A 27465-nucleotide genomic window follows, 5' to 3' on the forward strand; every position below is an offset into this window, starting at 1 on the left:
TGAAGTCCAAAGAAAAGGTCTTTGTTGGTTAACTTCTGTCCCTAATAAATTTGTCAATTAGGAAGAACAAACGTTAACTTTGTTTTCCTTGCCCTTGCTGTTGCTTTGTGAGGTCCCATGCTGCGAGGTAACACAGGGCGTGTACTCAAGTATCAGCGATGAGGGGAAACCTCAGATGATTCACGGTTTGGGAATGTTTCACATAAAAATAGCAAATTCCGGCTTTATATCTGGAGGCTATCCATGCTGCCCAACTATATTTTCCAGCCTTAGAACCATCCGAAAGAGATGCAATTAGCAGGAATTTTTTGTCCCCAATTTCAGCAGCTCCGTGATTGTAGCCTGTTTTAGTCACATGCTGCTTTTAGAATTAACAAGCATGGTCCAGGCATGGTGCTTGGGGATGATCATATCAGAAGAAGACATGGTAGATCATCGTAACACTTTATGCTTGTATGAAATACAGTTGCTTGTGATTAGGGTTGCGTTAATAAGAAACACTTAGGCAAGGACTGGATTTGCCAAGACATTTCCATGCAAAGAATGAGACAAATTTTAGAGTATCTTTTGCAGAGAGAAGGACCTAACTACCATGCTTGAATGCCCCTGCATTCTTCAGATGGGCTGTCTTTACATTGGTAAGAGCAAACACGGGCCATCTTCAAGCCCCAAAACTGCCTATTTCAGGCACAGCTCTGCTGGATTCCCCACATCCAAACCCACCAGCAATTACAGCTCCTTCTGGCAGTTCTTCTGAACAAAAGAAGACAACCCCATCACTACTCCTCCCCACTCCTCCCCAGCTGCTCACAGTGATATGTCTGGATCCCTAATCTCATGAGGGTCCCTTCTGTTTGCAGCTCATTGGGCTCAAATCCAGGCTGGAATCTCCCATGCATTTCATGGATAAGGATGCTGATCCAAATGCTGACACTTTGCTGCATGGCTGCAGAATGGAGATAAAGCCAGGACTGGCGAGACATTCGCAAATCTGTGCACTATACATCTGTCGTTTCATTGAAAATATCCTTTTTGGAATTTAAAAGAGCTTCCAAGACAGATGTGGCCTGACTGGGGTTTAGCTGAACGTGCTGTATTCAGAATACAACAAAAAGCCCAGGTGTTGTAAAGGATGTAATGGCCATGGTCTAAGAAAAGAATTGTGTTACTGGATGCCAAATATATGAGCACATTTACAGAAACATTGCTTGCTCCTGAAACTGAATATATGTAATTTCTTTTTTTTTTTAAAAAAGAAGTTAATTTCCTTTCCTAAAGCAGGTGTGTGCTAGTTCCCACATGTTCCAGGCATCTTTAAAATGATTTGGACCCACCAGAGAGTTTAATTGGCTGACAAGGATTATAAATGAGAACCCATTAGCTGAAATGGTTATATTGCAACTTCATCAGTCTGCATTGTGGTGGATGACTGTTTTAGAGGTACTACAAACACACAGGGATGCATCTGACTATGCGAATGTGGCACATATTGTGTGTTATACCAAACTGGAGAGGAAACAAAACTACAAAAATTAGATGTTTAAATTGAACATCCCAAACCTTGGGAAGCTCCAGATCTAGGGCAGATGGACATCAATGACAAATGTCCATCTCCACCTCTGTGCCAAGACTCTCCAACATGCAGCTTAGCTGGGTATCCATCAAGATTCTGCCAGTGTCAGTATTTTATAATATGTATAATTCTATTGTATAGTAATACATAGAAGAACACTTTCATTAAAGATATTGAAGAATACTGGGGAGGGGGGATTATTAAGAATGTAGCATTGTCTATTGAGCATTCTCTACTGGCTAGACTCTTGCCTGGGAAGCAAGATAAATGTCAAATATATACACGAAAATACAAGTCCTTCCTAGAAACCCTTACAGCAGATCTAGGAAGCCTCTCCCTTATTTTTCTAGCTGACCTCCCAGCTCCTGTTTTCCTGGCTGTAAAATGCTTTAGATTCAGGGAGAGGAATGGAGAAACATTTGAAGCTTTACATCCCACAGGCTTGTAGCTGTGTAGAAGGAGCACGCACGTAGTGTGTAGAAGGAGTTATTCCCATATTCAGCCTGAGAAGAGTTTAGCAGTGAGATCTCCTACTTCCTAGACAAGTGCTCTCACTGTGCAGTAGCCTACAAAGGTCTCTTTTCAAACTGTAATAAAGAGAAGTTGAGTTAAAGTCTGCAGTTTGTGGTTTAGCTTCCCTTGCGCTTTTTTTAGCATAAGCTGTTACGATTCTTTGAGTCCTGATACCCCAGGTGGTCAGCCTTGCTCTGAGAACAAAGGTGTACATGGTGCAGAAGAGAAGGTCAAAAAGTGGACAACAGAGTGAGAAGGTGGGAGCTTTAAGTACAGATGTAAAATAACGGAAGACGCTGTTACAGAAGAGCAGGGATGACATTTCAGCTATACGAAGTGAGACTGAAGAAACACAAACGGGAAAAGATCAGAGAATCACAGAATCACAGAATCTTCTTGGTTGGAAGGGACCTTTGAGATCATTGAGTCCAAGAAAAAAAAAAAAAGGAAACAAAAAAACCCCACAACACCAAACACGAAAACCAAGACAAAACCAAAACAAACACCCACAACCACACACCACACTCACCCACAGACAGACGCAAACCAACAATTTCGGGCACTAGAGCATGCCCTGAAGTGCCATGTCCACACGTTTCTTAAATACCTCCAGGGATGGTGACTCCACCACCTCCCTGGGCAGGCTGTTCCAGATGAATAAGGCTTTAAGGGAAACTGCTGCTCCCCAGGCAAAAGCCACAACACAATTAGATCAACCATTCCCTAACTGAACATAATAAGTTCTTTCAGAGCAGCTTCAGTCTGTACAAGCAGTCTACTCCTCTGACCATCTCTCTAAAGGCACATTGCCAACTGCTAAAAATCACTGAAGTTTCTTTACTATAGGTACCCACAGAAATATTCATGGACCCGCACAATGGTATAAAGAACTAAATTCATTAGTAATTATTTTAGTTCTGCTTAAAATAAGTAGAACTTGATAAGCTTCCCTGTCAATAGACAGGATATAAGAAAATATATGCAAGTAAAGCAAGCAGATCTACTCATAGCCCCCACCTCTCAATTTCCAGTCTTTTTTAATAAAGCAAAAAGTTTTAGCTGTTAAAAATTTTGTTGTGACCCTTGTAATGCTACAGAACCCCAATACAAAATGTGAACAGTAAAATATCCATTATATAATATATATATTTATATTTTAATATATTACATTTATTTCTACATAAAGAGGCTATAAATACTGTATATGCCTTATATTCATGGTTCCCAGCATTTGACATTATAGTAAGTACAAACAAAATAAAACCCATTATAAAAATACAAAAAAGGACTCAGTAGAAATAGCTTTACATTTTAAAATCTTGTAGCCTGCATTGTGTCTATCAACAGAGTGCCGGGGCTACAAGAGCACAGGTAAGAAGTTGTCCAACAATCAGTCACAATCTCACCACTCGGAGAAGATCAGAGCTGCCATGAAACCAGTCACGGATTCCCAAGACTACATAAACCAAGATCCCTGCCAGTGCAAACAGACTTGGAGTTTGCAAAGTGAAGGAGTCAGACCTACATCGGAGGGATGGGGGGATGAGATGAGAAGGTAGGGTGCCCTTAGCACACCCCATCAGGGCCACAGGGCTCCCTACAGTCCTAAGGTAAATTATATTGCCCTTTCTACCTCTTGTAGAGGATGCCCCAGTGGTGATTCAAAGCCAGGGGTATTTTCTGCAGCCGTTTCAGGCTAGCTCAGAAGCAGGCAAGTGCCTGGCATGAGCCATGGGTGCCAGGGAGGACGAGGGGGCAGAGCCACCCCGAGGCCACCCCCAAGAGAGGATGCATAGAATCATAGAATGGTTTGGGTTGGAAGGGACCTTAAAGATCATCGAGTTCCAACCTCCCTGCCACGGGCAGGGACACCTCCCACTAGACCAGGTTGCTCAAAGCCCCATTGCATGCCCCCAGCATCCACGTCCCACCACTCGGCTCGGTGCTCTGCCTCCTCCCTACTAACCAACCCCACCGGGCAAGTCTTCCAGGGAAACGCAGCTCATGAGGGCTGGTACAGCAACTTTTTTTTTCCTCCACCGAGGACAGAGAGCATCGCCCCCACCTATATTTAGCCCAACCTATGTTTAGTCTCAGGCTGTCAGTGAGTGCCACAGCCTTGAGCTGGAGGTTCCTTTTTTTGTTTGTGGAGGTGCAGGCAAGGGATAACTCTGAGAAACAAGGAGCCAGTGCCGTGCTGTTTCCTTCCTGGAGTCCAGCCGCAAGGGGAAAAACAACAACAACAAAAAAAAAAAGACCAACGAGCAGGGCTGTGCCGTTATTTCGTACAACTAGAAACAGTTAAGTTGAACGCTGCGCTGCTGTCTGCATCGGGCAGACGCTCAGCATGTCACCGGGGTCCCAAAGGCCACCACGCTGCCTCTGCCACAGCACCCACACACCGCAGCCACCAGTGTCACTCGGGGTAAGCAGCCTGGCACGGAGCAGTTTTGCTGCCGGATGCTCCTGCATCCTCTTCAGGAAAAAAATAAACGTCTTTTCTTAGTCTCGTGGACGTGGTCTTTCTATACATCAAGGCTGGATACCACCAGCCCTGGAAAGGAAGGCACATCCCGGGGGGGACCCGGAGCTTGGCCCTAGAGCGGTGGGGAGGTGAGTGGTGTGGTGTTGTCGTAGCCAAGCCCGTGCCCCCGGCAGAGCGAGGGCGAAGCCTCCCGGGCGCACAAGAGTTCGGTCTCCTCGCTGGAGTAGATGGTGGTGTCCATGTCATCCGAGTGGTACCCGGACTGGTAGCCGCTCGTCTGGTTGGAGGCTTCGGACATGACGGACTCGTTACTCTTGCTGGGCACCAGCGTGCTGTGGAAAGCAAGGAGAAACTGAGAGAGCTGTGGAGATGGTCTTCTGGGGAGCAGGTGGGCTATTCCTGCAGGCAGCTGCTTTCCATCACAGCAACAACCAAAGCAAAGTGGTGCACTTAGCAAATCTGGCTTCAAGCCTTTTTAAACATGCATTTGACTATAAGGAGAGAGCCTTTTATACACCCTAACTTCACTAACGCATGAAAAGGATATTTAATTTTATGACAATACAAAGAGTTAGATTGCAACCACAGATGAAATGGAGAGAAAAGTTTGAGAGGCTTCACACGTTCCAGCCGTGGTGCAATCGTAACTGCAGTATACATTTTTTTGAACTGAAGTTGTCCTAAGAAAAATAATTCCTGAGAAGCTCTGAGGGAGCATACGTGAGATCTCAGCTCCATGAAAGCCACTGTTCTTCCTGTGAACAGCACAATGAAACCCCTGTACAATGCTCTGAAAATACACCCAGGTACATCCTGAAAACTCAAGTCAGCTTTAGTAAAAAAGAAAGAAAAAGAAAAAAAAGAAAAAGAGCTCTTTGTCATTGCAGATAGGCCTTCACAAATATGGTCAATTGTGTGCACCATCTCAGTGCCTTCAAGGGGTGGTTGATGCTGTTGCAGCTGATAAATACAAGTCCTTCAGCCAATGCTTCCAACAGCTGCATTACCTTTCGTCTCCTGGTACCAAATGTAGATAACCAGGCACGCAGTGCACAATTTTAATTTTTGTTTTTAAAAATACAGTAAAAAAATATTTTGTCTCCTAAAAAATTTTGCAAACCAATCAGTCTTCTGACATACTGCAAGCAAAAGGTCATATTCAATCCTACGTACAGCCTGAGCCTTACCTAAAAGGTATTTTCACTTGTTTATCACTCTCTTCCAATGTCTTCAGCTCTTCAGACGCAAGAACCATCCCACTATCTGTCTGGTTTTCCTGAAAAGGTGTTAGAAATGCATTAAATGGAAAAGGGTGAAAAAAAATACAAAAAAAAAAGACATCAACAGAAGGAAAAGACACACAAACAACAGACAAACTCACCTCCTGAACAACTTTTACAGTGGTTACCAATGGGACATCTTCAAATGTTTTGACACTCACAGGGCGGCTTTTTCTTTTGCTACCTTGTCGGTACTGACTGAAAACAAAACAAAACAGAACAAAGTTTGGTGTCCACTATCCACAACTTGGCTGCAAACACCACAATGATATCAGAATCCTTTTATCTCTCTACAGAGAAGTTAGTCCTTTTGTCAAAACATATTATGCAAACCACAAAATATCCATTTATTGAAAAGGATGAACCGCCTAGAAAGTGGCATGTTTCTGACCTTCTGCTCCTGACAACCTCAATCCCTGAGCAAATTCTAAGAAATGGCTTTGAGAAAACAGCTCCTTTCCTCGGTTATACGGGAAGGCTCCACTTCCTGCGAGCTTTGCTTAGAAGTATAACAAACAGAGGAGCCTGGAGCACAGACATGTGTCTCTTCCTTTGGACCACACTTCTGAGACCCCTGGCTGGACCTAGGACAACAACAGCAGACTCAGCAGACTGCCGCCCTCAAACCATGGGGATCGGGACAGGGAGTGCTACATCTCTCTTGAAGGCTCTTCTCCAAAAGAAGCCCTCTGGTCAGGATGACATCCATAAAAAATACTGGACAAAAAACTATAAAATAAAATTGACTTTCACGGAGGTACTAATAGAGCAAACAAAACAGCTACCCGCAGCTTTCTGTCTAAGTGGTTATGGAATGAAATGGATGTTGTCCCAGTTAAACATCACAAATTTATGTTCCTAACAGCTAATGAAGAAAAAGCCATGGAGGTAGAAGACAAGCCTGCATCCACCTGAAGCACAAAGCCAGAAGCAATTAAGAGCATCATTCATCCCATCTCCCAGCTTTGAGTCTAGCTATGCTAAGCTCTGCCCATCTCGTCTATTTAAACTGGTGGGGATTTTACAAGTTCCCTCTGTAGCCTGCTCACGTGCTCAACCACACTTCACAATGTTTTTCAGATATTAAACCCAAGTATTTGCTGCAAATAAAATTTGCTGAGGACAGAATAATTAAGCAGTACCCTCTTTTGAGAAACTTTTCATATACTGAAAACTGTTATTATGTTCCTTCTGCATTTTCTCCTCCTAGACTTAACAAAACCAGTTATTTCAAGATTTTTGCAGTGATCATGTCTTCCATTCCTATTATTCTCCAATGGTATCTAATCCATTCCCCATCCAACCCTGCCAGGATCAAAAGTATCTAATGGACAACCTAGTCCACTCACCCTCCTGGACTATCTGACCTTGAATGACGAGAAGTTCGTTCCACAACTTGCCTTCTTAGTCTGAAAGCTCCCTGCGTGCTTACATTTAATTGCCCACACAGGCCCAGAACTACATGGCCAGGAGGACAGTTACCAGGGCGGTGAGGACTGGGAATCCCAGCTGCATGATCTGAACAACCTCCCAGGAATGGGAGTCCTGCTTGGCCCAGAGAAGAGTCAGATGATGTTTTCCACCTGGGCTACCGTGAATGAGATCCTCCTGGTTAAGCCGAGCCACTGCGCAAGCAGGACCAGAAATAGTGTGCAGGCAGAGGGGCCACACGTGGAGTCTGACTCCTCGTGCCAGACTGCCGGTGGCAGCGAGGGCTCAGCTAATGTCCTGACAGTATTTCCTGACACGTGTTTGCATTTTGCTATAGCCTGTCCCATAAAAAAAGGGCCAAAAAATGCCCTACATAAAATCAAAATCCATCTTCCCTGCTATCCACCAGACCAAATATGCCCCCTAAAAATTAAATTTAGATTGGTTTGACTTGATTTCTTCTTGACAAATCCATGCTGGCCATTTTCAGTCACTTCACTTTCCTGTAGGTATTTATCATTATTTATCGAACCATTTTTTTCCACGATCATTCCTAGGATTCAAGATAACCTGATTTAAGGGTTACTCCTTTTCTGTTCTTTCTGAAAACAGGCATTATTTTACACTTCCTTAAATCTTCTTTACTTCACCTGACTGTTCTTAATGACAATATTTCATAGTTCAGAAACTGCATATCTATTTCCTAAGCCAAATACGGCAGATGTTAGGAGGTCCTGCTGATTTTAATTTACCTCAGCAACCTAAAAATTCTTTAATATTCTCTGTGTTTTCCCTGTGCTTGCTTTTCCTCTTCCAGCTTTGATTTAGCGACTGTATTTATCACCCTCTCCTCACAGTTAGTACTTCCATGAAGATTGAAAAAGACATTACTGAGTAGATCAATCTTTCCCACTATGTGTATAGCAAGATTCATGCCTACAAAATCCTTTTTAGCTACCAGAACAGAAGAATAAGGCCCCTAAGCATGTCTTAAGCTCCCCACTTTGCCTCTCCCAGCATGGTTTCACAAGTGTTTTCACAACCCTGTCACACTGTAAGACAAGAGAAAAGAGGTTCAAAGTCTCTTTAAAAGGTTGATGGAGAGATTTTAGTTCTGTTCATAACAGGAAGTGGGGACCAGGAAAAGCCATATAGGAAGTATTAGAAGTGGAAAATAACTGTGATATTTTAACATCAGTGTTAAATCATGTTTTTGTGCCTTTTAAATATTTTTATTTTGGACTGTCCCACTACTAAAACATGGGGTTGAGAGTTCAGCTCTAGGACCATAAGTTCAACTGAAGTGTGAAAGGTACTTTGCCTACCTAGTCTTTCCCAGGATCACATATAAATGTTATCCTGCAGAACCTAAAATCATTGGGAACTTTGTTTGCCTTTGGTGGATATTACAAGCAGCGAGGGAGAGGGCTCCACTTTGTGGAAACTACGTGAAACCTGCCAAGAATCCATCTCTGCCCTGATGGTTGGATCCATCCCCTTCTATCCTCCTCCTTCTTCTGAGATTGCAGCAAGCAGCCCAGGGCTCCCAGCATCTAAGTGGCTGAGTTTGATCTTAGGCAGCACTGGATGAGAAAATAACTTTCTCCTTACATCCCATGCCCAAGGTCCACCCGAGGTCCTCCCAAGGTCCAACATAAGCCCTGCTTAAGTGCAACAAGTACAAACTCCTTACGGGGAAGTCACCTCTCCCATGATACCCAACAGCACCTACCACTACTGGTCCATTGTGGATGCCCCCGCAGCCCACCAGAAGCAAGCAGTGGACAAAAACCAGAGACAACACTACTTAGGTTGCATTGCCCTTGGTTATCAATTCATGACCTATTTCACTGAATTTCACTGAATTTTTTTTAGAGTTGGAAGGGACCATAGAGATCATCTAGTCTAACTCCCCCGCTGAAGCATATTTACCAACATTTCACTTTAGCAGGCAAAATGCCAGCAAGGTTGTTAATGATAAACCTCTTACCAATAACATTTTAGGGATCTGCAATACAAGAGTATGAACACAACTGAATTGGATTGGTAAAACTTTGTATTTGTTCTGGTTCTTAAAAACTAAATAACAAATACTTTCGCATTGGTGTTTTGTTGGGGTTTTTTTTGGATGAGAATACCAAATCTTGAAAGGGTAGCAAAAAAAAACACCACAAAACATACAACCCCCCCCTCACACACTAGCATTTGGAAAGGTAAGAAACTAGTTTTTGCCTACAAAAACTCTACAGATTCCTTCTTATCCCTATGGAGGATGTTAAATATGGACCAGGCAGCTGAAGTCTCTTCCTTTCATTTTCCCTGCCCCCAGCATGAACAAAACCTGCCCAGAGGCCCCAATAGGATGTCCACCATATAAAATACCTAATTCCTGCTGTGTTGTCATAATGGAATTTAGGATCACAGACTTCCTCTTCCTCCCTACAGGAAGCAGGTGAAGTTGGGAGAGAGAGACCCGAATCCTCTTCCACATTCAGCGATACTGACAGAGGAAGGACAACGTAGTCTTTACCATCCTGTAGAATGCAGTGAAAAAAATACAAAAATTAAATAGGCTACAGAGATACACAGACATAAACAGCTACACACACGTACACAGAGAATGTATCAGTCCAATGGTGCTACCTTGGTTGTTTTATTAAACTGTGAACATTACACTACCTTTGCAGGACCAGCTACATTAAAAGAAGGAAACTTAATAAGAGCCACTGCCAAGTAGTTTTAGATAAAAATTTGAGAGTTTTATATGACATGCTGTAAAATAATGTATAAACTGAACTTTTTATCGATGTCTTTGAAATAAAAAAAATGTAGGTTTTAGCAGTGTTTGAATCCCAATGGCACAAAGAACATGAACCTGAGAAAAAAAAATAGCCTTAAATTGAAACTGAGACTGAATCAGACTACAGTGTATTAATCAGAAATACTAAATTAAGCATAAGAAGTAAATGAAAAAAAGAATGGAATGGAGAGAGCAAAAAAAAGGAAATTTTCTATTAACACTTTGGCATCTAATTTGATTTCTAGTAACGAGGACAGGACATCATTTTTAAAAATTTCTTCCACTTGTTTAAATTTCTGCTTTAAAGTATGAAGAGAAAAATGGATTATGCATCCTTTGCATATCCTATGCATACCTATTTATAGTCCCATAAGAAATCGTTAGTAGATTCCACCTTTTCTCTAATTTTTTTGCATCTATCCCCTTTGGATTACAGTAAATCATGTTTGCCTTTCATAGTCACAGTACATTACAGCTCATGACAGGAGGGTCTAAATCATTAGCAATCCAACTGTATTAGGATATGGGCAAATATACACAAAGTATGTTCTGATCATACAAGGAAACACTTTTTAGGGTGAGAGTGACCGAGCACTGGCACAGGTTGCCCAGAGAGGTTGTGGAGTCTCTCGCCTTAGAGATATTCAAAAGCTTTCTGGACATAGTCCTGGGTAACCAGCTCTAGGTGGCTTTGCTTGAGGTTGGACCAGATGACCTACAGAAGCTCCTTCCAACCTCAGCCTGTCTGTGATTCTGTGATACGTAAGATTCAAGCTGATCTCTAGGAAAGTGAACAAATTGTATCCTTTCTGAGTTTTGGTATGCACAAAAGACATGATAGTTTGGAAGGGCAGGTAATTCCCATCATTACCAATAGGTCAGAAAGGGAGAACTCATCTAAAAGGAGAGCCCGTGGCCAAATCCAGCCTCCTTCATCCGAATGCTCACATCTATTGCCTTGGCTTTGTCCACTTCCATAGTACACGAAGAGGGAGCCACAAGATGGAGAACCTGGGAGGGAGTCCCATGTACCCCACCTGGACAGTGGGCTCTCTTACCACACTTCCTGCACACACAGCCCACACCCTCACATATGCTAAAGATATCCATCTTTGGCACAGGAAGATCAACGGGAGCTACCTGCCGAAATGCCTCTGCAGAGAAATCCTCAGCAGAACAGGGACTTGAGCCTGTGCCAACACCTCCCCAGCAAGACAGCTAAGTAATGACAGTGGTGGTGTCATGGGAAGCCCTTGCAGGTAGGGTAAATTGGTTTTTGGTTACCACAACAGACTTCTATGATCTTTCCCACCCCCAACTCATTCTTCTTTGCAAGTTGTCCCAACTGCTGGTCAGTAATGGGAGCGGTGGAAGAAGGCCAGGCTCCCCAACGGCTCCAGTGGATGGTACCCGACTACAGTATTTTGTGGTGGCTGGCAGGATAGGAAGGGTCCAGCTGGTGGTTTAAGCAATCAGAGAATACATTTCAAGTACCTGACGGACGTTGGCTTGTAGTAAATTCCCCAGGTGCTCCACCAGCTCTGAAAAAGTTGGTCTCTGCTTAGGATCTCCGTGCCAGCAATCCAGCATTGTTTGGTACCTAGAAGGACAAAGCCCATTAAAATATCAGCATAACGAAAAGAGCACCTATTGTTTGCTCCAGCAGTTGCTATTATTGTGGGGTAAATGTGGGCAGCTGGAAGAACAGTTTCTCACATTTCTGGTGTTGTATAGTCTGGTGCTCTCATTCTTGTTCCTTCTTTCAGCCTTCTGCAAAATTCCTCATCAATTTTCACTCCAGGGTATGGTGACGCCCCTAAAATGAGAGCAACGGTAAATTTAATGCATTAGACTCTTAAATTCTGGGATTAATTTTCAAACAAATAATTATCTGTGGGCTGAGCTAATAAGGTAATTTACTATATTTGGATGTGCAAATGATTTATGTTTCTGATGGAAACAGCAACTGATTGAGTAAATGAGGCACATCATCACATACTGAAATTGTATGAAGAAGCGTTTCAAGTCCATGTTCCTCCATTTACATTGTTAAGGAAATTTGAGCATTTTATTTTGATGGAGAAAATAAACAAGAAATTTTCAAGAAGTAAAAAATAAAAAAAGCTAAAGAGGATCCAAGAACACTTTGACTGCTTTCTTCAGGCGCTGCGGTTTAAAATTTAAGATGGCTCAGCAAAAATTAAAGTGACTCACCTAATGAAAATATTTCCCATAGAAGAACTCCAAAGGACCATACATCACTCTGAATGGTATATACTCTGTCAAAAATGGTTTCCGGTGCCATCCATTTTAGGGGTAGTCGGGCCTGAAAACATTTCCATAAACAAAAAGGTATCACAGTTCAGCAAATCATTGAGTTTCCACAAACCCATTTAAGGCGAAACAAAAAAGAGGAGTCCTGACTTCACATTAGTTCTCTCAAATAGAGAATCTGAAACTTACATCTCCTTTCCTGACGTAATCGGGGTCTTTGTAGATGTCTCGAGCCAAGCCAAAATCACAGATTTTGACCACATTATTGTCTGACAGGAGGATATTACGAGCAGCCAGGTCCCTGTGGATGCACTGCAAAGAGAAGTAAACAACTTCATATGCTGCCTGTCGTCACAGCTCCATCCACAGCACTGATCTCTTTCACATATGTGCTCTCCTACCCTCAAAGGCCAGATAATTCCTAAAACCTTTTAAGAAAAAGAAACCTCAGCATCAACAGTTACTGATTTTAAGTGCTTTTTTTGATGGTCACAACTGATTTGGCTCGGGGAGACTTGTGTTCCCAAGTCCAAACATACATCTGTTTATCCACTATGCAGAGAGGGCCTTTGAAGTTAGCTAATTAATTATCCTAAGAAGCTGACACAAAACAGGTTCAGATCTGATTACCTTGAGATTTACTTAGGTTCACTCAAATCTGTGTGCTTCACTCTCTCTCTGAAAAACATACCACACTAAAACGCCGACTTGATTCCAACACAAACTACTCTTGACTACAGAGAGAAAAGTCCATGTCTTTACCTATGCAGAACAACAGCTTAGGCAACGACCCAAAGACTTCAAAACTCAATCCTCAATAGCTTGAAGTAAAAAAGCCAGGCTCTGAAAGTAGCTGCAGATTTGCTTCTAGTACGGACTAGAACCGCAGATGCTGGAAAGACATATTTTTACATATACCCACCAGCCAGGATGGATGAAATGTAGACAAATGCATGTTTTTAGAAAAGATTCTGAAGCCTTCTCTTGGACACCTAACCTGCACTCTAGAGCAGTGTCGTATTCCCAGCTTCTGTTTCCTTTTCCCATTTCTAAGTACTTTTTGTTTCTATACAGCTGTGGGCAATTCCTCGCTCTTGCTGGAATTTACATCCTTTGAAACATGTACTATGTGTATTTAGGATCAAACCACAGAAAAGCACTTCTAGAAGACCAAAATGCAGGTGAGGTGCTACTGACTGCCAAGAGACTCGCCAAAGAGTCATCCATGAAGTTTCATAGGTGGGCGTTGTCTGTCCTCTCCTCACACTGGCCTTCCAATCCTACTGCACAAGATACAGGCGACCTCCTCAGAGCAAACTCCTTTGCTCTAGTTTAGCTCCAGTTACCAGGGATTTGTCCCTAATTCCTTTAATCGTCCTCATAAGTCAGCTCCCCTCCTCCAACTACGTAATCACTCTTCTATGAATCGGTGACCCATAAACCTTATACAGATCACTAACATTTGTGTCAATAGAAGCATGGGCTGTTTCCCTCTGTAGTATTAATGATTCGGGTACGTCTTAGGGCAAAAAGAAATTGTTGCGGGTGACTGCTAGTCCAAAGATGAACATGCTGTTTCCTTCTATAGACCTACAGCACTATTTCCTACAGTCAAATAAATAACATGCCACTCTTCCTGAGAAGTTCCTTACTTTGCGTGAAGCCAAGAACTCCATTCCCCTCGCCACCTGGAAGCTATAACAGATGAGGTCCTCCATGGTCAAAGGGTTCTTGCAAAGGTCTTCAGGACCAGCTGCAAAGAATCAGACAACAGTCAAACATGCCCTTTGTCACTGATTTCACCCATAACTGCTTTTTAGGTAAAAGTCCATCTTAACCTTACGCCACATTGAACTGGAAGAGCAAACCTAGCCTTTTTTTGGCTGAGTAATTATCACTAACAACCCATTTTATACCAAACCAGTCCTGTGTAAAATAAACTTTGATATGATGGGTTATACCCCAGGTCTCCTTGCTTATTTGCAGAGGTCCCACCAGTGGAAAGATTTACAAAACAATCCCAAAAGAAAAACAACCCAAACTCACAAGTTCCTAGGACAGGAAAGGCTCGCTGTGGTTTCAGCAGATGTATTTGGAAACCAATGAGAGGGAGGCCCCACCTAGTCCTTACGGGGGAAGAATATGCCATGGGGAGAAAGACTTGAATTTGGCACAAAGCCCTGCTAATTTAGGGTAGAAGAAGCCTAACCTCATCCTCTAGTGACCTGGAGAAATAATGTACTCAAGTATCCAACAAAGATACCTAGGCATTTAGCTCCTGCTGAAATAAACAACTCAATGGCTTTGCTCAGCTCTTGATTTTAAGAAGAAATCTACCAAGAAATTCAACAACGGTGGCTAAAAACCTCATCTCAAGGCCTGCTATAGGTCTACGTACTTCTTACAGCATCCCAGCTCAGAGGGTCAGTGGTTACACCAGAGAGGTCTGAAAAGGACCAAAATGGTGCGGAAATGCATAAAATGCATGCTTGACATTAGATATTAGGATCAAATTGAAACCGCAAGATCATTTTCGCTGTTAACATATTGATGTTTTCTTTGCATGAAATGATTTTTAGTGGACATTGAGGCTACAGCCTCCCTCCTGACCAATCTGATCCAACCGCTTGCTGAAATTAGTGGTCTCTGAAACATGTTGGCAGCACTGAGCACTTTGCTATCTCTGCCAAAGGAGAACATGGCAAACGCATCAGTGAAATGCCGAGGGTGTGTGTATCCAGGGGAGGCTTTGAATGAGTGGATAATTCAGGTTTCCTGTTCCTGACAGACCACCTGCACAGTGGGAAGGCAAATCAACCCCTCTGCTAATCAGCAGTGAAGCAGATGGCATTGCATGATATTTAACTTCTGGGTAAACGTTGAAGAAATTAAGTTAGCATCCTGGCGCATCCCTCTCTGGCCTTCAGAGTTTGTGCTCTGCAATTTTCCCTGAAGACACTGGGACATTAAGTAGATGGATCTCCAAGAGGCAGGGCACTAAAAATGCACCCTTTTCAGGCAGGACACTACCTGGGGTTGGACTGAGGGTTTCTAGGATGCTGCACTAGATAATCCACAGCTTGGGAACTTTGGTCATCTAGGAATTACCCTGCACACAGCTTTGAGGGAGCTTTGGAAATGACACTGTCCCCAGTGTCCCTCATCAGCCCCCACCAATGACAGCTGTTCCAACACCAGGAGAAGACATATCCTACCATCCTCCTCTTCCACGTCACTCAGGGACCTCTCCTCCACAAAGCCAGAGCTTGCTGAGCTCTGACTGCTCGTGATGCTGTCCAACCGTCGCTTCAGGTCTGCGGAGACGTCACCAACATAGTTCTCCTTCCCCTGCCGAAACCTGGCACTTTTGGTCTAGAAATGGGAGGAGAGGGTGGGTGAAATCAGAAGCAGAAAGCATGCCAGAAGCTTCCTCGGGAGAGACTATGATGCTCCCCATGGTCTGTGCCACTGGCACCACCAAAGGCAGGGAGGGCAGCCCAGTGCTGGAGCGACCAGCAAATGCCTCTAGGGAGGATGCCAACCCCACAGGCTTCCTCTACCACATTTCCATTTTCTCCTGCTTTGGTTTGGTGACTTTTCTCCCCTGGGAGGGCTGTTTTTTTCCGTTGCCGATTCCTATCCCCATAGCTTATGTAAGCAAGGGTCAGCACCCTTGTGAAACCCTGCCTCTTCCTTCAAGGCCTCTCAGATATTTGTTTATCCTTTTTACCTCACAAGAGGATGCAGCGAGTTGCCTTTGCCAATATAAAATAGTAAACAATGACTCCAAGGATAAAGAAAAATAACCCCCTGGAGAACTGACAAGCAGTTTGAAGAAGCTCTGACCTAAACACGGCGGCTGCAGGAAGACTCAGGTCTACCAGCGTGGCAGAGCAGAGCCCAGGGGCTTCCCTCTGAGCCCTGGGTGAAAAAGGGTAGGGTCCCGAGCATGATGCTCAGAGCTGGGTACATGCAGCCATGTCCTTTATCAATCTGACCCTTGGAGGGGATGGGTCCTCCCAACCAACCCTCTGCAGATATCAGACCCCCTCTCAGAGGCATCTAGAAATGAGTTTGAAAATGCCGTCTCCATCCTCCCCCTCCTTTCAAATGGGGGTGCTGTGATGGAGCTCCCCTTTGCAAAGGACTTGGGAGGTGAAAAGCTGAACATGCACTCATGAGATACATCAATTGCTCAAAATGATTAACAGCACAAAAAAAAAATAAAATGTATAGCCTGGTTCTGCAAAGAGCCAAGGGGATCATGGAAAGGATAATAGCATGACAGAAGACACCTATGGATATCTGATGGATATATACAATGAGCAGGGAGTGCAGTTATTTAAGGTGGTCTGGAGCTTAACTAAGAAAGGAAAAAATTCAGGCTGATAATCAGAAAAAACTTCCTGACAGATACGGCCAAGTGTAGAACAATCTGCCAAGGGAAATAGTGGAAGCCCAGTTCCTTTGCACATTTTAAGCTAACAATAACAAAATAGCTACATTGCAGGGGCCAGGGGAAAGACTAGATGACCTCTGATGTCTTTGCCATCTCTCATTCCCATGAGAAGTACTAGATATTCAGCATCCCCAAGGATTGCCACTTCAGTCTGCACCAGGAACAGAAACATCGCGTGTGGAAAAAACCCACCAAGTCAAACATTATGCTTTTAACCTTGACTCCTTACCTTGTACGGGACAAATTCACTCCTCTTGCTCCGTAGGTAAGCTGAGAGATTTCCGAACTTGCAGTATTCCACGATCACCATGAGTGGGCCTGTAAAACACATAAAGCAATTCCTTAGAAAGACCATTTATAGACCACCTTATCTCACAGCATAATTTATGGCCAGAAATACATACATTTCAAAAAGCATTCTACTACCCAGAGGTTTTTAAAAATATCAGTAACAAAAAAATATGATAATCTAATCAAAGCAGGGAAATTATTCCTTTTCTGCTGTATAAGGAAGGAAAAGAAAGCACAGACTTTTGAAAATCACTGGTCTAATTTGATATGTGAAAATGTATAGCCGTGTGCTTATACTTAAAGTGCCAATAACTGCCTACACTAATTGACATTGTAAAGATGCGACATACATATTTGAATGAACTTCAGTGCAATTAACCACCCATCTGCAATAAAGTACACACATGATTATCCCTGCTCTTTTTGTGCAGGCAGTTTAAGTCCTTAAAACTTAAAATGGGAATCTTGGTTTCAGATATAGATGCCTTAATGTACAGTCCAAATGTGGTATTTCATGCTCAAATTGCTTCATATAGACATATGCTACAATGATAAATTTCCGTCCCAGGTTCCAGATACCGGCCATCTCTATTTTATTATGGAATAAACAAGAAAAGAAATATTTATGGATTATGTTTCCCTCAACTACTGCACTTCTGTCATGGAATTTCACAAATTAAATTCTGATCCTACAGTAAGCCAACAAGTCAGCTTCCCTGAAAAATTATTACTGAGTTACTTTACACTGAATTTCTTCCAAATTAGTGTGCAGTACTGGATTTGTTAAACAAAACATCTGTCCTCGATTATAAAATAAAATAGATCCACCCAGAGCTGGACTCCAAATTGCAATCTTCCCTCCTACACACATACAGAGGCACCCACAGCCCATCCAAAGCCAGGAAGGGAAGTCACAACTTGCAGTTGCACTGTAGCCGGTAACAAGAATAAGACCAACTTTGTCAAATCTGGTACTAGACTTAGCTCCAAAGTCTGTTGGATGTCCACTATAAAAGTGGATCTGAGGTGATAGCAAAGTGACAGAACAACTAAGGGATGGAGCTGGATGTGGAATTCGGATCTTGAGCACTGACCTTCTGGACCTTCTCACTCTTATTAGAATTTTTTTTTAAAAAAAAGACTATGTTTTCCAGCCCTTCATTTTGAAACTCAATTTTCTATGCAGCAGAAATGGCAGAAATAGGGTTTTCATTAGCACTTTCCCACCCACCGAGAAGTTACTCACCTCCTGGCTTTGTGCAGGCTCCAAGTAAATTGACAACATTGAGATGATGGCCAATATGAATGAGGATCTTCAGCTCTGACATAAGAGCTCTGTGCTCACTATGGGTTGCACCCTCTGCAGAGGTAAAACAACACAGATCAGGAGCATCACAAACAGAAAGATTTCCCCTCCTCTGTGTTCTCTGCTGTTATTTTTCCAGCCCATCTAATTAAAAGTCTTGTTGGTTGGTAGCCTGGGTCAGCTATGCCACAGGACACTGATGAAAGCTCAGAACGTGCATGACAGGGTTGGGTTTGCTCTGCTTTTAAACATTTTCCAAAGTTTGCCAAGGGCGGTACATCAGAACAGCGACACAAACAATCCAGATTAGCAAACACCTTTTTTCCTACAGACCTTCCAATGGGTCCACAGACTGGAGGAGACAGGGCGAGGGCCAAACATGCCTCACCCTGCAGCCTCACCAAGAGCACGGAGACATGGTTGGTGTCCTCACCCCACGGGGACAGAAGGGGAAGAGGAAAGAGCTGAAGCTGTGGGGAGAGAAGGGCAGAGGAGGCAGCTCTCTGGAGGTTGCCTGAGCACTGGGAAGCTGGAGGGACAGGGCTTCCCCATTTTTATTGTCATTACTGCACCCTCATCCCATTGCAATGAGTCTGCAACAGGTTTTGCCTGCACTTGTGACTTCTCACACTGTACTGTCAGAATTCCCCTGGGTTTCCCACCCTTCCTCCCGTACAGCAGAGGGTGGGATACAGCCCCCGGCTGCTGGCAGCCACATTTTGCTGGCCCAGCTATGTCTTCTTCAGGAACAATGTGTCTGGGAACCGCCGCTTTCAACTTTCCTGTGGCGAATGTGAGGCAATATAATATAATTTAAAGTGAGGAGAAAGCTTTTCAAAACTATGACTCGTTTTGGAGCGTGCCTAAGCTGTTGTCTGAGATGTGCAGCAAGCTCCCTACCAGGCTGAAGAAGGGAAAAATGGACACGTGCAAATTGCTTGCAGGAGCAGGTTTATATTCCGCACCTGAGTAGATCTGTAAAGCAATGGCTAAGAAACCACGCTCACATCGCTCCAGTTATTGATGAGGGAAAGGGATGTGCTTTCCCTAATCATTGCTTCATGACACCAACTGTTAAGCTAAACTTGTATACACCATTGGTACAAACATTTTGACTTTTTTCTATCTACTGGTTACATTATAGGCAATTCTCACTCTATTGTGTATTCAAGGTGAATTTTTAGTCAGCATTTTTACCTTTAAGCATCTTGACTGCCACTGTTTTGCAGGTAGCAGTTTTGTCGATCCCAAATGCGTCTGCTTCTATGACCTGGCCAAAAGCTCCACGCCCAAGAGGTTTACCTTGAAGTGAGAAGATGAACATACTCTGATTTATTTGCCTGGCACAGTGGGAAAAAGGCACAGAATAAACAGCAACCCTAAACTGAGTTTATATATCAAAAATCAACACAGGCTGATAACGGGGAGAGGATGCATTATATCCTAGGGGACCGCAGAGCCCACCCGGGGGTTCCTGTATCAGAGCAGCCCCATGGCAAGCCAGGACCTGAACTCCCCCCAGCACAGGGCTGGTTGCAGTATCACTAAATGGCCCGTGCAATGAAGACATACCTAGTTTTAACCGGTCTCTGGGAAACTCCCACTTGCTGGCATCATATGGGAGCCGTTCGCAGTGCTCGTCTATAGGGACTTCATCAGGATCCATGATGATTGACAAGTAGCCAGTCTTCATGTCCCCTCCGTTGGCCTGGAAAATTACATTAGTTGCAGTTGCACAGATTTTTTGCTGGCAATATGCAGGTAAAGTGCCATTTTCTCACTTTGCAGTGTTTCACCAGTTCCCAGAAATGCCAGGCTACCATTTCCCTACGCCATGTCATCATGAGAGCGACCATCATTAATTACTTGCACTTTTTTTTTTTTTTTTTTTAATAAGCAAAACCAGCTGAAACATTTTTTCTCTTGCAAGGGCCTGTTCAATTAAAAACAAATTTCTTTGCCCCCGGTTCCAGTCAAGAATGTTATGGCATGGAGAGAAAAAATGTGTCTGTTGATTTAAGAACAATGGAAAGAAACAACACAAAAGGCCTCAAGTCAGCTCTCATTTGTCATGCAAGACCAGTGCTGATAGGACAGTATGAGAATTTTTTCATTACCCGCTTAACGGTCCGGAGGATGATTACAAGAAGCAACCAGAAGAACATGGCAATCACTGCAGTGCCAACGAGGATAATGAGCTCCAGATTTGTTTTCTCTTCAGCGCCTGGGAAGAAATAAATGAATATCTGAGTGATAGTTGGAAGCGTATTGGTTTTGTTCATTCATTAAAGGAGAGAATGGAGGTCCTTGTTCTGAAGGTTCGTTTTAAAAGTGCAACACGGAGCAAGGAAACGAAAGCAAAACAAAACAAAAAGCTTGTGGGTTTATGTTGGAATATTACGCTTAGTTTCATGCTGGTTTACACACCACCCAATTTCTTACCATCAGCTTTGTTCCAAGGACATTATCTGGACCGTTGGAAAATAATAAAAGTAAAATCCCATGTTTTCAAATAAATCATTGTTTTGGAATACTCAAGATCAGCGACTCCTTCTCCAGAAACCAAAAAAAAATCCATCATACAGTAAATAAGCGCTGAGAGAACAATCTCTCTCTTGTCTCTTTACATGTTACATCTGGGGCATGAAAAAAATGTGGTTCTACAACCACACATGAAAATAAGGACTTATTTACAACATCCCTTTTCCAGTAAAACAGTCTCCAGCAGATATCACTTGAACATCTATCAATGTGCAAGAGCAGCTCTCTTTTCCAGCTCCCGTTCACCACACCATGCTCCTGTATTTCACCCCTTGCACCAGACAAATTTTCCTACAGTAGCATACTCTGTTGCATGACCTCAATGAGCTGCACTATAAATTTCCTGGAGTGAAACAGTACGTCCTACATAGATTTCTAACTTTTGCGGACGTGCCCCAGCCATATTTACCACATAGCTGAAATCTACATTGATGTCAGCTGCAGATAATTTCCACCCCATGTAAACATATTGCTCAACATCTTAATATCCTAATCTAATGGGACCAATAAGAATAACAGGATGCTGCTTTAATTACCTGAACAGAACAGATTGGACAATCAATCTGACTTACAAGACAGAGGTTTGTGAAGGATTCAGTGCCTAAATTTTGCAAATATACTAATATCAAGGGCAAGGAGTATTTAGCTCAAGGTTTCTCATTGCAGTTCTTGGTGGAAAGACCGTTATGGTTCCATTTAATCAGACTGAAGACTAACCTCTTGTTAGGGTTTATTGTTTATCACTGCAAATTGCCTTCCAATATACCGCAATAGGACATGTGAGAGATAGGTCTCACAAGCACTACTTTCAGACCCTGGTGCACTAAGGCTGGATTCCCCTAACCCAAAACTGCTACCTTTTCCTATCACCGAAATGGGACGGCCATCACAACAGACTGCACAAAGTCTTCACTCAGTTTTTCTTAGGTGCTATGACCGTAATTATATAGTTTAAAAAGTTACAACTGTTAAACAACGTACTATAACAATTACATTACCAGGACAACAGAGATGCCCCAGGTTATCTGCAGGTTTAGGTAGGCTCTGTTGCATAGGTTTACATGTCATGTAGACTGGCAGAGTTTTCTTTGCAACCACAAGTAAGACAGATTCAGCTTTTGTTGAAAAGCACTAAATAACATTGTGGAGAAGAAAGCATCAGCCTCAACAGCTGAGATTACAATGGCCATGACAGCACTCAATTTGAGCTTGATAGGAATGGTCAGGACTTTTTGCAAATCTCATGGTGTATTTTCAGATCTCCGATCAGGATAGCCAGTAGATTTTTCCTTTTAGCAATTATAAAGATTTCATGCACACTCAGGAAAGAAGCTAACACTAACCTTCCACTGAAAAAAAAGCCATTGCTTTTCTGCATCCAAGGACATTGCAGGCAAGGCAGGTGTAGAGCCCTCCATCTTCTTTCCTCACTCGACGTATGGTTAGTGTTTTGTTTCCATCTTTCAAAACAATACCTGGAAAATATCATGATTCTTTTAGTTCTGTTATTTTTATGCTTCTTTCTGTTAAAAATTCAAAATGAGGCTTTTCATGGTGAAAATCAACAGCGAGTCCCATGAAAGAAAGCTCTTAAGTGACAGACAATTCATAGCAAAGAAGCAATCCTCACCTGAATCTTCAACAAGGGTTTCATTATTTTTAAACCACATGATGTTTGGAGGAGGAATGCCATTCGCTGTGCATGACACTTCTATGGTTTCACCAATGTTTGTTGTTTGATTTTCCAGATTTCCTACAAGAGTGGGTGCCATGGGCTCTGTTGGTTTGAAAATATGGCAAAATTACTGACCATAAAGAAAATATCCATTTTACTAGCACTTGATGACACTCTACATGCTTGGCCAGGTAACATAGTCTCAAATCCTTTTATAACACCAACAGCTACAGTGTTCATGTTAAGATCATAGTTAAACTTCCACATGACATAAAAAAATGATAATAGCCAAAAAAATTTTAACAGTATTGATATAACCTGCTTTAGATGGTTTAAGCTGTAACTGCACAGGCTGCTGAGGGAAGAAGGAATAGGTGAGAAATTGCTTCCCTCACATTTCTATTTTCAGGGTCATTATGAGAAGTCTGATATTGCTGGTGCATCAGGCGTCCACCCAGGACAGCCCTTGAACATGTGTAGGTATCTATCTGAATCTGCCTACTCAACCCAGACATCGAGGCCCCAAAGCAAAGTCATCTCTCTTTGTGTGAAAAGCTGATTGATTACCAGCTTGCACTGCTTGCACCTGAATACCAGCATCACTTCATGAGAGTTTTAAGTTGTGGACACTACTTCAAACTCAAGAGTCAGTGACACAAAGCAGTAGCATTAATGCTATGAATACACACCCATATACAGCTAGAGGGAAAAACACATTTTGAAAAGTAAAACTAAGAAGTTATTGAGCTAAATATGTGCTGTTATTTGTGCAAAAGCCAGACTCATCTCCTTGCACAGCATGGTGGCTCGCTCAGTGTTTCCTCACTGGTACTGATGAAATAAATAGTAAGTCCCTGCTGCCTGAACAAGCCCCAGGCTTGTGTGCTACAACAAATGGTCTAAATCTGTTTCACAAACTGAGTGCACCATTGAGCCAGCCCATGCAAGACCTGAAGATACCAAAAACTCACACTACTGCAGTTATTTTCATACGCAACCACACTTTTTGGTTCACAGTAAGAGATCCGTACCTTGGACAGTAAGGTGCTTCACCAGGCAGTGCTGTGTTTTAGCCTTCTTGTCCTGAGCGATGCAAACATAGTCTCCTCCATCCTGCAGGGAGATGTTACGGAGGATGAGCTCTAAGGTGACATTTTCACCGTTGGTATTGGAAACCGTCGCATTCAGCTTCTGGAGAGCATTGAGGTTCTTGCAAACAGGCATGGGCAGCCCTCCAAAGGGAGTCTGCGAAGTGTGAGCACTGAGTTTGTACCACGATAGCTTCTCAAAGGTGAATTTGTCTGCTGTGCACTGCAAGGACATGTTATCTTTCTCTGTGAGTTGATTCCGAGGCTGGAGATTAATTTCAAGACCTCCTGCAAGTTAAAAAAAATAAAAGAAATTCCTATTAGGTTGCACATTTTGTTGCCAACACTAACTTGAAACAGCCTTTTTACAAATATCCTGACCTTATCCAATTGTAAATAAGGAAACAAAATATTGAAAAAATCAATCAATCATCTAAAGAGTACAATCTCATTAAAAGCAATACATTTAAAAAGGATCAAAGGAAAGCCTGTGTAATGAATAGAGTTCCTCTTCCTATAGAAACTAACAGCGTTGTAAGATGATTCTTAGCATTATCTTATAGACTTGGCTTAAAATAATATTTCAGCATCTGAACATGGGGACTGTTTTTTAAGAAGACAAAAGCGCTTTGCCATTGTTTTCAAAAATGTTAGTCTTAGCTTTTACAGTACATCTATACTCATTTTGTGACACTACCATAATTTCTCTGTAGCTCTTTTAAGTGACTGCACAAGCCTAATAGCAATCACTCTCGGGACAACAGTGCCCATTTTGCATCATTTTCATGGGACTGCCACTCCAGGGACGCCAGCGGAACTAATCACTTGGCAGCACTTAAAGTTAAGCGCTGACTTTAAAGGCTGCTTTAGGAAAACCTTAGGAAAACCTAAATTCCTAAAGAATGAAAGGATTTTATAAAGGATAGGAATCAGACAACAACATTGAAGCACCTATCATCGGCGAAAGGGATGAGATAGCATTAATTTAACATGGCTGTCCTTGACAGGGAATACTTACTGGTGACATGAAAGGAGATAACTCTCTCGCTTGACCCAGCTCTGTTCGTAGCCATACATCTATACAAAGCAGACACATTCGCTGCTTGGATCACGAGGGTGCTCACGGTCTACGGAAGAACAACCGAGGAATTTCATACCGCATCAGTGCTAAAGTGCATCCGTGAGCCTGACCACCCTGACAGCTCAGCAAAGTGCTCTGCAGGTATCTGCACAACCAAAAATCCCTTCAAAGCACAAATCGCCGGCACAGGAAGAGCACAGTCCCGTCCTCATGTCTACATTTTTGTCCTTAAGTGTGTAACAATCAGGCAAAAGAAACCAAGAAAAAGCAGCCAGCCAGAAGGCAGACTTTACTATATGTGTTAATAAATGCTGCACCCACAACTTTTTCTGCTCTTCAGTCTCTCCCGCTTCTGCCTATTATAGTTAATTGTCAAGATTAACTCGACTAACTTCAGACTGCTAAAAGGTAAGCACTGAAAACTAAGTAAGTTCTGTTCATCAGTGGAGACTCACTTGGAGTCAGTGTCTAAAGGACTTGAAAATGTGTATCTCTGCCAATTGGCTTCAGTAGGAGCTTGCAGGACTAGCTGAGAGCAGATCCCCAAGTTTAACGGCAGGTGGAAAGAGTCTCGTCTCTAGCGATATATTTCCAGATATGTGGACTGCTGAACAGGGCTAATCATCCCCAACCAACAGAAAAGAAAATCTGCTCACCTTTGTTTTCCCAGCAATAGTAACGACTCGGTTCTTAATTTCAAGCTGATTCCCACCCTTTCTCTCTGAGATCACTTTCCATTTTCTGCATGCGTATGGATTGGCTCCTGAGCGAACTTTCCTGATATATAAGTAGAGATATATATTAGATAAGACAAATATTTGCCCTTCAAGAGAGTGGTTTTGTGCTCTCTTTATAATATGTAGATATTTATCTATAAATCAGACGCATCACTGGCCACAGCCTGCGTCTGGGAGGGAAGGGTTTGTTTCTGGAAACATTTCTATTAAATTGCACCCTATAGCCTTCTGAGACCTTTGTGCTCTGTAAAATAAGGAACCCCCAAGCCTAAAGGTGAATTTCCTAATTAATCTGCCTGTGTCAACTCAATCAGGATGCTTGGAGGGAAGCAGCTATTCTGGGAACAAACCTCCATTCATAAATGGATGATTCAAGTTAATTTAGTTCAAAGGAAGACAGACGAGACATAGAAATCACTGAACTCCCTACAAGAATTTCTTGAGGACAGTAGCCATTGTGCAGGAAGCAACCAGGCACCAAAGGAAGAAACTAGTGGAAATCACTTTAAAAACAACAACAGGAAAGAAGAATGCTTTTTTTTTTTTTTCCTGGCCTTTTTTTTTTTTTAAAGGAAATCTGGGCTTATGGCAGACCCAGATAAGGGAAGCTGCGTGAATCTCAGTCAGGCACTCTCTCTATCATTCCCCAACATCAATCAGTGCACCTCCTCCCAGATACACTTTCACACAGATAAGGAGCACCATCACACTCAACACTTGAGCCTAAGACAAAAAACAAAACAAAACAAAACAAAACAAAACCAAACACCACAAGGATCTGTAATCAGCATAAACAGCAAATTTCCTCTGTTTGGGATGGAGATTTGGGCCTGCAGCCCATGGGGAGATCTGAGGGGAGGGCCCACATATTGAAACGCCATGCAAGCCAAGATGCCCTTCCAGAAAGCATGATGGTAGCATGAAGGCATTGCAAGCTCCTTGCTGCGGGTGGCCCTTGCCTCTGCCGACAGCGATGACCTCAGCAGAGCCTGCCTGGAACAATCTGCCTATTAAGCAGAATCATAGAATCATAGAATTGTCTAGGTTGGAAGGGACCTTTAACCATTAACCTAACACTGACAAAAAACGTCACTAAACCATATCTCTAAGCACTACATCTACCCATCTTTTAAATACCCCCAGGGATGACAATTCCACCGCTGCCCTGGGCAGCCTGTTCCAATGCTTAATAACCCTTTCAGTGCCAAAATTTTTCCTAATATCCAATCTAAACCTCCCCTGGTGCAACTTAAGCCTGTTTCCTCTTGTCCTAGCGCCTGGTACTTGGGAGAAGAGACTGACCCCCACTTCTCTACAACCTCCTTTCAGGGAGTTGTAGAGAGCGAGAAGGTCTCCCCCCAGTCTCCTTGTCTCCAGGCTGAACAACCCCAGTTCCCTCAGCCTCTCCACACAAGACTTGTGCTCCAGACCCCTCACCAGCTTTGTTGTCCTTCTCTGGACCCGCTCCAGCACCTCAATGTCTTTTTTGTGGTAAAGGGCCCAAAACTGGACACAATACTCAAGGTGGGGCCTCACCAGTGCCGAATACAGGGGGAAAACAATCAACAATCTTTTCTTCATTGGCCATTGGGTTTGCACTCAGTAACAAGCCTAGACAAGTGATGCACCCAAAAAAACCCCAACCCAACCCAACCATGCCATAGGAGCTACGTAAGCCTCAGAAGTTGGCTTAGGACTCACTGGGGGCTGAAGGTGCACTCCTCCTCCAGCTGCCAGTGCCAGAGGATGGTGGTGGGAGGCGGGACGGCGTAGACAGTGCAGGTGAGTGCCTGCGTCGAGCCGTACTTGTAGGAGTCGACGGGGGCCATCAGCGCGTTCTCTCCGATCTGTGGGGGGACTGGAGAAGAGAGCAGAAGGTTACACCTCCTGCTAATGGCTCCCCAATGGCACCACGTTAGACCCACAGCGAC

The 27465-nt window shown here is 43.1% G+C and overlaps 1 protein-coding gene across 3 annotated transcripts in view; it reads right to left on the reverse strand.

Annotated features, from left to right (window-relative positions):
- Positions 1-4232: 4232 nt before the first annotated feature.
- Positions 4233-27465, reverse strand: part of KDR (kinase insert domain receptor) — a 31522-nt gene continuing 8289 nt past the window's right edge. For all 3 annotated transcript variants that reach the window (XM_074154340.1, XM_074154341.1, XM_074154339.1), the window contains exons 10-30: positions 27236-27392; positions 25454-25574; positions 24735-24843; positions 23660-24004; positions 22584-22730; positions 22297-22428; positions 20530-20636; positions 19985-20120; positions 19610-19714; positions 18353-18466; positions 17045-17133; positions 15572-15728; positions 14009-14109; positions 12546-12668; positions 12297-12408; positions 11799-11898; positions 11577-11682; positions 9665-9816; positions 5953-6049; positions 5759-5847; positions 4233-4903 (exon numbers count right to left, since the gene is read on the reverse strand). In XM_074154340.1, coding sequence (XP_074010441.1) covers positions 4684-4903; positions 5759-5847; positions 5953-6049; positions 9665-9816; positions 11577-11682; positions 11799-11898; positions 12297-12408; positions 12546-12668; positions 14009-14109; positions 15572-15728; positions 17045-17133; positions 18353-18466; positions 19610-19714; positions 19985-20120; positions 20530-20636; positions 22297-22428; positions 22584-22730; positions 23660-24004; positions 24735-24843; positions 25454-25574; positions 27236-27392 — 2819 coding nt within the window. In that variant the 3' untranslated portion in view covers positions 4233-4683. The remainder of the gene's footprint in view (positions 4904-5758; positions 5848-5952; positions 6050-9664; positions 9817-11576; positions 11683-11798; positions 11899-12296; positions 12409-12545; positions 12669-14008; positions 14110-15571; positions 15729-17044; positions 17134-18352; positions 18467-19609; positions 19715-19984; positions 20121-20529; positions 20637-22296; positions 22429-22583; positions 22731-23659; positions 24005-24734; positions 24844-25453; positions 25575-27235; positions 27393-27465) is intronic.

Source organism: Numenius arquata, chromosome 10 (genome assembly GCF_964106895.1).
Source record: "Numenius arquata chromosome 10, bNumArq3.hap1.1, whole genome shotgun sequence".
Taxonomy (NCBI): Eukaryota; Metazoa; Chordata; class Aves; order Charadriiformes; family Scolopacidae; genus Numenius; species Numenius arquata.